At 43.5% G+C, this 10805-nt stretch overlaps 1 protein-coding gene across 1 annotated transcript; it reads right to left on the bottom strand.

The window, feature by feature from the left end:
* Positions 1–3427: 3427 nt before the first annotated feature.
* Positions 3428–6388, bottom strand: LOC106808004. The gene is made up of 4 exons (XM_014810540.1): positions 6319–6388; positions 5472–5701; positions 5127–5287; positions 3428–4985 (listed from the first exon to the last, which is right to left on the bottom strand). The coding sequence occupies exons 2-4, from the start codon at positions 5532–5534 to the stop codon at positions 4172–4174; spliced, it is 1038 nt and encodes a 345-aa protein (XP_014666026.1). The 5' UTR covers positions 5535–5701; positions 6319–6388; the 3' UTR covers positions 3428–4171.
* Between the last annotated feature and the right edge of the window lie 4417 nt (positions 6389–10805).

Below are 10805 nucleotides of genomic sequence, written 5' to 3' on the forward strand. Positions count from 1 at the left end.
AAGAGAGAGAGAGAGAGAGAGAGAGAGAGAGAGAGAGAGAGAGAGAGAGAGCGCGCGCGAAAGCGAGGAAGTGATTATGCAGACAGCTATGAGAGGGGAAATAAGAGGTGATGCCGATTGGTGGGGAAATACACTGGTCGTACGGAGATAGTAATCATATCACGAGCTAATGATACAGTATTATTGTATTATCATTATTATAGTATTATTAGCTCTTCATCATATGCAGTTCGACTAATGTAGTACGAAATCGCAAAGTTATTCAAGTGGTCTATCCACGCACGAGAGTGGCCGTGGTCACGGAGAAAGAGCGCGGACCGCATCGGCTGTTACTATGAAGCACCACTTCGTCTTGAACGCGGCTGTCTTGAACGCGGCTGAGACGTAGACACCGTCCTCTGATCGCCAATGAATAGTTTAGCTAGGACACGTTACTTAGGCAACAATGCAAACATGTATAAGAGACTACGTCGCTGTCCATAGCGTAACCGAGTTCAACAATCTTGCAACCCAGTTTCTCATTTCAGGTCTTCCAGGTTAAGTATTATAACGACCCGTTACATGGAAACTATATTAAATACGTGAGCAAACAAAATGTGACGCTCGCGTCTTTTGGTATATTCTCTGCTATTAGATCGGTATACCGGCTAAAGCCTGCTATTCCAGCCATGATTACTACCGTACACGTGCAGTGCGAGACCTCTATATAGTAGGCCTACGCAGTGCTACCTCCCACATCTTCATTGGATCGACGCCAACGTCAGTCACTCCATTCGTCGAATATGACAACTTACTTCGCCTTAATGAGGAGGTTCAGGAACTACTCGGGTATAATTTAGACCGCAACGATCTGGTCCACAAGGCATCATTCACCTGAGACCAGTGTAACGTATACTGTAACGTTGAATTATGTTTGATATGTATAAATAAAGATATTTTTTTAGTTATTACAGTTCGCAATATATCTTTCCCGTCTTCTGTCTCTGCTCTGTCAGCCTTGCCTTCTCTGTTCTGCTCCCCCCTCTCTCTCTTTCTCTCTCTCTCTCTCTCTCTCTCTCTCACATAGGTCGAGACTCGGACTTGCCCTCGCAGTAGGCCTATCACGAATACAACACCGGCCCTTCCTTCCTTCACGCTGGCTTACTCACGTAGTTCTTACGCAGTGTGTATCCACCGTTCTCTCTCCCGCGGCTCGCTCTTTTCGTTCCTCTCTCTCTCTCTCTCTCTCTCTCTCTCTCTCGCTCTCCGTCATTCTTCGTCTCTCTCGATTGCTCTCCGTCGTTCTTCGTTTCTCCTACTCTTGCTGCTGTTCCCGTCTCTCTCTCTCTCTCTCTCTTCCTCCGTATCTCTTGGTCTCTCGTCCGTTCTCCGTTTCTCTCTCTCAAGTTTTCTTGCCAGCAGTGTACCCAGCGACTCCTCCTGTGTCTTCTTCCTTCTCCATCTTCCTTGCGTAGTATGACCCGTAGATCGACATAGTGGAGTACCTTACGTTGCGTCCGCAAAGGAATACCCAGGTTTTGGACCGTCACTGGCTCCAAAATGTAACGTTGAATTATGTTTGATATGTATAAATATAGAAGGAATCCAAACTTGTGTATTAAACTGAATAAACTTTAATATCTTGCACACCGTGTAGTCACATCTTGCACAAAGAGACAACAGAAACGCGCACACGCGCGTAAGCGCGTATGCTTATTTTCGCGACCACAACCCGACTCCTCGACTCCTCTCTGTCCCTCAAAACACCCGCCATGTCTACACACGATCTGCACCCCTATTTCACAATGACTCGAGAATCTGCCTAACCTAAAACACGCGTATCCAATTCCCTGTAATATCAATGCGGCCACACAAAATGCGCGACGCTGTGTCTAGATAGACTATTACTAATACAACCCCTAGTCTAACTCCACTGACTACTCTATGTAAACATCTGTAAAACATATGTTACAGTACTATTCTAGGTGCTCAATTGAATTCAAAATCTAGACAAACTCGGTGGTTATCCTCAAGTATTATTGTTATCTTACAATTGCGGTGAGCGCGTCCTAGACGGCGCCCATCCCAATTTATGTTCGGGTACGAGAAAATCGTATATCAAACTCCGTGCGACGCCCAGGTGATCGTTTTTCCAAGACCGCCTGTGCCAAATGTTTTAACGATTACATATGAATAAATAAGCGTTCAGTGTACTTGATGTGTTGTGATGGTCGAAACATACCATTTGCGATTCTCCATTCTCAACCCGCATGTCGCAGGAAAAGAGTAAACCGATTACCTAGAATGGCTACCTTTGATGTAGCCTCGCTTATTTTGCCCCGTATTAGCCTGATCATAGCTTCAGCTTAGCCTTACTCTAGTCTGAGATTATCCTCTCACGATCATCTAGGATTCTAGATTAACGCATTGGGATGCTCGAAACATATCCCTCGCGGTGTTGCACACTCAAGCCACTTGTCGCATCAGCAGTAAACGTTCTACCTATAAAGGTCTCCTTTAACTCAGCTTCATGCGTGACGTCAAAGTTTCATATATTCGAGCACGCAGAAGCAATCTCTAAGAATTTACATTTAGCGTAAACGTATTATATTCATGCTGTTAAGACTAACAGTTACTGTAATTTTTAGTTTTCTTAGTAATGCTTAGTTTCCAAGCAGTTTTACATATCAAAACAGATGATAACGTTTTATATTTGACTTATACTTTTCATTTGATGCACGCGAATACACATAATGCAACTAGCATCCGAGGCGGATCTGGGATTTTTGAAAGGAGGATGTCCAGAAAGAAATAAAGGGCACCTTTTCCTGCTCAATTTTTCTGGTGTTTTAAAAAGCTACCGAAGGCCACTTAGATGACCGGATCTGATAATTTTTTGCATTCTAGACATCAAAATTACAGCTGAGATGCTCTCAGAATGCACAAATTTTTACAAATTTTTTTTTTGGGGGGGGGTTGTGGAACCCCCCCAAGAATTTTGTAGAAAAATTTGTGCATTCTGAGAGCATCTCAGCTGTAATTTTGATGTCTAGAATGCAAAAAAATTATCAGATCCGGTCATCCGGACGCCCCGCGGACCCCTCTTTGCCCATTTCTAGATTTTCATAACGAATTTATGTATATATATAAGTAAATCTTTATCAGAAAAACTAGCCCTAAAAAATTTAGAATGAATTTTTTTAGGGCACTTTGAAATTAAAGGGGGGGTCCGGTCCTCGGACCCCCCCCTCCTAGATGCGCCCCTGAGCATGAATATAGTCTTAAGTCTAAAATTTAACCCAAATCTGTATGTAAACGAATTTTAGCGGATAAGAATCATATAAATGTCTGGCATACGAGGAGCTCTGGTGTGTTAAATAGTGATGTGTCGTACACTACGTCGTATTCACATGCATTTAGCCAACAGATATAATGGAGGAAAATAAAGTAGTTTGTATATATGCAGATATTTTATTGCAATTTATTACAACAAAATTTAAGATCATATGCCTTTACCGGAATACAATAAGTATGCAAGAAAATTGCAAGGATATAATATACAATATCATACACGTTTGCCCTACAATTACAACCACTGCCTGTATAGTGATTTCGTTTGTCTTGAACATTGTCATATTAACCATAGTTTACTATCAAATGGTATATAATCGCATTACAAGCACTATAAGAGGTGTGCGTTAGAGAATGCCACTGCAAACTAACGATGGAAATTGTGCGTTACAGATATTTGACCATTACGTGAGAGTACCCAGTCTTTATGTAGAAAATACCAGAAAATTTACGAGTGGAACATTGCATTGTCGATGTGCTAGTACTGCATGTAAGCGTGCCAATTTGTGCTCTACCGGCTAGCGATTATAGTATTCAACCCAAGTACTCGAAAAGAAGACTCATGCACCACAGCGGACTCATTTGTAGATGTTACTCCATAGCGACACGGTTAAGATCGCTGAACCTATATAATCTATACGAATGTATCGCAGGCTCGCCTAGCCGACACGGGAACTCATTCCACGTGTCAGCAGCGTCATTCGGCAAATACTCAACCTAGCCATAACAACCCTAGCTCCTCATGCGCACGCGCTATGCGGATTGGGTTCGTAAGTGGATTCACTTGTATATGCTACTATATCTGTTAATAATTTATCACTGGCGCACCGCGAGCACTGACTTATGGCTCAGCGATTCCCGATGGGTTGTTTACCCACGGGTAAACCTCTGGGCACTCGGCACAGGTCTGGAAGAACCTATCTCCTGGATGGTCCTCGTCGTTGGGGGCGTAGGTGATATTCAGGTATCCGCAGAGGTTGGGGTGCTCACAGAGTGGGGTGCGGTCACTGTAGTCACAGGCGAATACGTCGCCGAGGTTTGAGAGCGGGGCGGGATTCTGAATCCAGTTGAGCGCCTGGCTGTAAGTGACCATGAAGACATCTGAGTTGCTCTGGATCTCATCCAGAAACTCTTGAAGGGCCTCCATGTTGTAGTAGGCGTCGTTGAGGAACCATCTGGCACGGAGGTTCAAGGTGAAGGGCGCCCTGTTGGTCTCGTAGTGACGGGCGAAGTTAGATCTCAGCAACACTAGAGCCTCTTCCTTATCGTTGGGGAAGTAGCAGCTGTCAACGTTGGCACACAGAGTGTCGTTGGTGTCGAGCCAGTCAATCAGTGGGATTTCCCAGAGTCCGGAGATCGGTGCTGTTGGGCAAGGCGCGATCGCGCAGCCAGCCGTGGTCTTGTAGTCAAATGTGTACGGCCACAGAGGAGGGTTGATGATGGCCGTCGGGTAGGAGGAGTCCCAGGCAAAGCCGTTGTTCTTGGCCATGTTGATCATGTCGTTGCCGCTCGTCTGCAGGTAGGCAGCGCGCATGCCGCGAATACGATCGTCGGGAATACCGGCCAACTCCCTGAACAAGGTGCGCTGGTCGGCGAACTCAGCCACGTAGTCAGCGTCGCTGGCATCTCTCCAGAATTCAGCGGGAAGTCTCTTGCTACAAGTACGCACATCGTGAGTAAGCACTGGTGAAATGGGATATTAAGAAAATGGCGAAAAGACGAGCGTCATTTCTATTTGATAACATCTCTCTCGATGTAGTTTTATTCTGTCCGTCTGTCTGTCGCGGGATACTTACGTGATGGAGTGGGCAGCAATCTCGTTGCCCTCAGAGTACAGGCTCTGCACAGCGGCATAGTCGGTGAACTGATGGCTGGTGAAGAATGTGGCCACAGCTGGACAGCCGTTGGGGTTGGTCCTCGGCTCTCTCCTTCTGTCAGCACCGACCTTCTTCAGCATCTGTGAGAAGACCAACAAGCGCGTTACTACAAATTCTATTGATAGCATGAACGAACGGAGTAGTTTATCTACACAACCCGCTCAACAATGGTTCCAGGCACGTACTTCTGTCGCGGAGACATCAGTAGGATACACGTTAACGAATCTGCCACGTTTGGATGTTATTGAATTTTGGATAACATGCCTGCTGGACGAGATGGTTGTAATCCTCCACGCGCAGGGCCTCGTCCATGCTGAGCAGAACCATCTGTGGGATGTCAGACACCGCAAGTCCTCCTGGAACCTCGCCATCGCTGCACTTGCAGCCGGGCAATGCGCACGAATCGTCGCACTCCGGCGCGCAGTTTGCCTCATCGGACCCGTCCTCGCATTCCTCGAGGCCGTTGCACAGCGATGCAGGGTCGCCGCAGACTCCTGCATTGAAGTTGACTATCAACGCGTGCCCTTTGTATAGTCTAGTTCAGCAATTACGGGAATGAGGGTTGAGAATAAAATAAAGAGGGGGAGGGAAGGTGATGGAAGAAGAGGGAGAGAGAAAGCGCGCAAAAGAAAGAACGAGCGGATGCAGATGATGAGAGATCGGAGTGATGAGAGAGATAGGTGCGAGAGGAGAGAGAGACGGAGAGAGAGAGAGAGAGTGTTGTGTGTGTTTAGCCGTTGCTGTTGCGTGCGTGCTGTTGTGCTGTGTGTGTGGTGTTTGTTTTTGGTTTTGTGTGTGTGTGTTTATTTCGACGGGACTTAGGTGAGGAGAGAAGAGAGGAGAGAGAAGGCGTGACAGAATGCCGATTCGATATAAAACACGAAGAGAACGAAGGAAAAGCGAGAAAAGAGAGAAAAAGATGCCCGGATTAAAATACAATGCCCAACAAATAAATACAAGCACAAATAAAAGATTTTCCATATATGCGCGTCATTACGCAATTAGATTATGACGCTTGTCTAGTAAGTTTATAAGTAATGCCACTACAATTGTTAAAACAGCGGAAACAATCGCAACAGAATTATATTAGAACCGTTGCAAAGCTTCTCACTTCTAATTATGCCGGAGGGAGTCTCCGTGAACAGTTCCAGGCAGGCTTCTTTCGTCTCCTCGCCGTAGCCGTGCAGGTCGATTGACGCAGGCAGCACTGCGTCATCCCATCTCTCGCATGGCTGGCGTCCAAATCGTGTGTTGCCCGCGCATCTACGTATCTGTCGGCCAGCCGTGCGCTGCAGATGTAGACACGCTGACAGTCGGTGGGCGTCCGTCGAGAAGTTCAGGCAGCGCGCCGGATGTTCGGGATTACCAGTCATCTTCGGCCTTTATTGCCCACACCGAGCCGCTGTTCTACGGCCCAGCGGCAGCTGCAATGCTCAGTGCAATGTGTTAACACCTGATGCTCTGCATCGTCTTAGTACTGACGCTATAATATAAAATATAAGGTTCGAAACGATGAAAACAGTTTACAATTATTATCCGTAATAGTACAATCCACAAATAAAAATTCGATGTATTTTCGATTTACAGCCAACCTCTCTCTCGCGCTCTCTCTCTCTCTCTCTCTCTCTCTCTCTCTCTTCTCTCTCACTCACAACACTCACACACACACACACACACACACACACACACACACACACACACACACACACACACACACGCTCGCGCATTCGTGTTTAGAAAGTTAATGCGTTTTCACGCAGAGCTAACTCACCATAAAATGCCAGTGCGCAAAACACAGAGATCACCAAATACTTCATGGTGTTGCGTTCACTCGTTTGGACGAGACTGACGCCTTCGTACTTTCCTTGCAGTTTTTATACAACCGCCCAACCCTCGTGAACTACTTTTCCCTTTCTGTATCAAACTTCGCGGCTACGGAGCACTTGGTGGCCTGCGGGCGTCAAAGTCACTAACGGATTCGGTTTCCTGGCTCATTACACTGCGCCGTCGTAAAGTTGTTAAGAAACCAGCCATTATTATAGCGAACGCACACTTGTCTACCTGCGTTGACAGCAGTCAGCTTTCCTTAAAATATAGGGCTATGGGTCATGCGCGGCAATTCGTCTTCCGAGAGGGAAAGTGATCGATTTCAATGTGATTTTGACGCGTATATGAAAGGAAATTTTTGCTCTAGTTTTACTCTACGATTTGCCTATACATGCGTTGAGGTGTCAGATAAATTCAATAACATTGACAATTTCTCATAGGCACTAGGTGACGTGTAACGTGTCAAATTAACATGTTTTGAGGTTATTCGCACGGGTTTTTTTCGTGACGTCAATACCATTAACCAGCTCGAATGAATAATCGAAATATTAACGATAGGTCTACGTGTCATTTCTTATGATTAATTTGTCGGACGCCGTGCGATAAAAGCGTGCCATGACACTGAATAATTGCCGAATAACTCGCTTTTTCAGAAATCATGGAATCGGTAATTATTTTTGGAGCGGCACGATGATGACGCCCGTCTCCTTGAGACGCCTTGTAGTTTTGATGTACACGCCACAGCTGGAGGTCGGTATTTTCTTACTCTCGAAAGGACTACTTACCTGAAAAGCGCTCGGATAATTCATTTATTCACCCATATGAGCGCTTCCACGGATTTCGCAGGGCGTGGTTTTTTCGGAACGCGTTTTTTAGCGCGGTCAGTGTGAGTGAGCATCATCTACGTCATCATCATCTGGTCTGTCCGTAGATGCGTTCGAACGCCTTGTTAAGCTCTTGCGTTCATTAGAGCTCACAGATAAGGTTTGAGAGAGTACAGTCTGAATAACCTCACTTTTGTGCCGTGAGACATTCGGTCTCTCTGAAGGCCAGTCGGATTGTTTTTCTCGGTAAGAGAGGATTCTGACACGGACAACGGCGGATCACTAGTAATGGACTACCTCGGTGCTTACGCGTGCTATCTCGCGATGGTACTTGGAACCATCGGACTTGGCCGCGATAGGCGCATAGAGCCGCTAACACTTAGTGATCACACATTAATAATTTGTTAAGGAAAATACATGAGAAAAAAATCATACGACTTCTAATTACACAAACAAAACGGTGGATGGCGGCTACACTTCCGCGAAGTCTATAGCTCGTCATGTATGTCTACGCTTCATAACATTACATAAGAGCGCTATTAAGGATATAAATTTTTTAATAATGAACTGCGAAGTATAAAAGGTGATGTTATCAGTCGCTTATATTTATTGCTTTTCTATAGTAGCAACAGCATATATATATATATATATCAAGAGTGCATAATAGAGACTCTATTACATGTCCTATATATATATATATATATATATATATATATATATATATATATATATATATATATATATATATATATATATATATATATATACTAGGGTTTGATCGTATATGAAAGGAAAATACCATTAGAGGTATTGGCACGGCATCGTTTGTTGTTGCGTTATTGGAGTAAATAGTTTCTGTTAACACCTACACGACAGCGTAATGTCGTAGAAGACAACAGATATAGTACGTGTAACCCAGATTTTACGCGTTTACATATATTCCAGACGCAGGCAATTAGGAAAACGTCGCTGTTTTGTGCTGTGAATGGTTTTAAACCAACATCTCATTTTCTTTTCGTCTCCACGCGGCTGTTCTTAAATAGGCCAAACGTTTTACTGGGCTATATACTGCCGTTTCTTGTTCGTATACTGAATTATTCACGTATTCCCGTTACAAATCGTAACAGCTCGAGAGAGGAGGACTATATTTCAGAGCCCTGGCATTCATTTTCTTCCGACGACAAGAAAGATGTTCCTTCGCGACAGCGTTAGTTGGTGAATAGGCAAATACAGCAGTGAGTGTTCCATTTGCTCTACGCTGCAATTGGTTCATGCGATACGCGCTAAAAAAAATTATTTTATGTACCTTTTTTTAGATGTTTTATTTATAACGCGTTTATTTTCTATTCAAGTAGAAGAGTTGATACAATATTAGGATATATTGTAGCATCTTCTTGTTGAGGAATTCTTAAAACACCTTTGCCTAAATTTGCGTTTGGTTATTATTTGCTCAAGTCAAATATGCAACATTACGTCGTGCTCAATTTACGTTTGTTTATTTTCTAAGCAGAGGATATTACAATATACCGTACATTTGTTTAATTTACGGCAATTCATTTTATTATTATGCAGATGAAGTCATAAAATATAATAACTTGTTACAGGAGACAAGAATATTTGTATATAAAACCACCCACACTTCTTAAAATTGAAAACATAACAATAACAAATTAATTTCTTACAAGTCTTTTTTATTATAATAGAAATTACAATCTTGTAATTGCATATCAGTTGTTACGTCAAAGGGGAACTGTCAGGGGAGGTAAGAGCCATATTTTAAACGAGTTAACACGATCCCATTTTAGGGCCCATGTGATTTTACACAGATATGTAACACTTCTGTTTTTTTGCAGGGAATATGGTACCATGATTATAAGTCTACCAATTATTTTTTTTCAGATGATTCCGCTGATTATATTTTGGAACCAAAATAACACAGGACACGTAGTTATTACTATATATCTATATATATATATAGATATATATATATATATACATATTTATATACCCTATCAGCGCTCTAAAACGATTAGAAACGACAATAAAAACTTTAAATTGGAAATTACGTAATTACCTTCTGCGTGCATTAGTGCCATGGGGCGTGTAAAATAACCAGCAAACATAAATTTTGTCACAAACGTCTAACAGCGCGTCACCGACGTCTCGGCGACGTACATGCTGATGTTTTGACATCGACGCGGCAAGCGACACCCGGGTTGCCTTGGCTGTCGTGAGCTCTGGCTGTTTGTCATGCATGCATGCATGCGTGCATCTGCAAATCAAATAGTGACAAATACCCGGCCGCTGCCAAATAATTATGTGCACGTCCTACTCCGCGTCTTTTGACATGATGGAAAAAAGCGCCGCATACTCTGGTGGCTCGTTTACCTCATTGTAACTAAATATGTCGCGACTATGGAGGCGACGTTTTCCTTATGCGCGATGACGCTTTGGTAGTCTCGGCGAGTAATAATGATTGAAGAAACTCTTTATAAGAATACAAGTTATAGTTGTATCATAAAAGGAGTCCATCATCGCACGTCACCATAATGACGACTAGGCCCATAAATGCGATATGATAAACAACTACAATTTTCTAACAATAGCGCGTGCGTGCACACAAACACACACACACACACAATAAGTAAATCTTTATCAGAAAAACTAGCCCTAAAAAAATTGGGATGAAATTTTTTACGGCACTTTGAAATTAAAGGGGGGGTAAAGGACGGTCCCCGGACCCCCCCTCTAGATCCGCCGCTGAGCATGAATATAGTCTGAAGTCTAAAATTTAACCCAAATCTGTATGTAAACGAATTTTAGCAGATATAGGAATCATATAAATATTTGGCATACGAGGAGCTCTGGTGTGTTAAATAGTGATGTGTCGTACACTACGTCGTATTCACATGCATTTAGCCAACAGATATAATGGAGGAAAATAAAG

The sequence above is a fragment of the Priapulus caudatus genome, unplaced genomic scaffold (assembly GCF_000485595.1).
Source record: "Priapulus caudatus unplaced genomic scaffold, Priapulus_caudatus-5.0.1 Scaffold247, whole genome shotgun sequence".
Taxonomy (NCBI): Eukaryota; Metazoa; Priapulida; class Priapulimorpha; order Priapulimorphida; family Priapulidae; genus Priapulus; species Priapulus caudatus.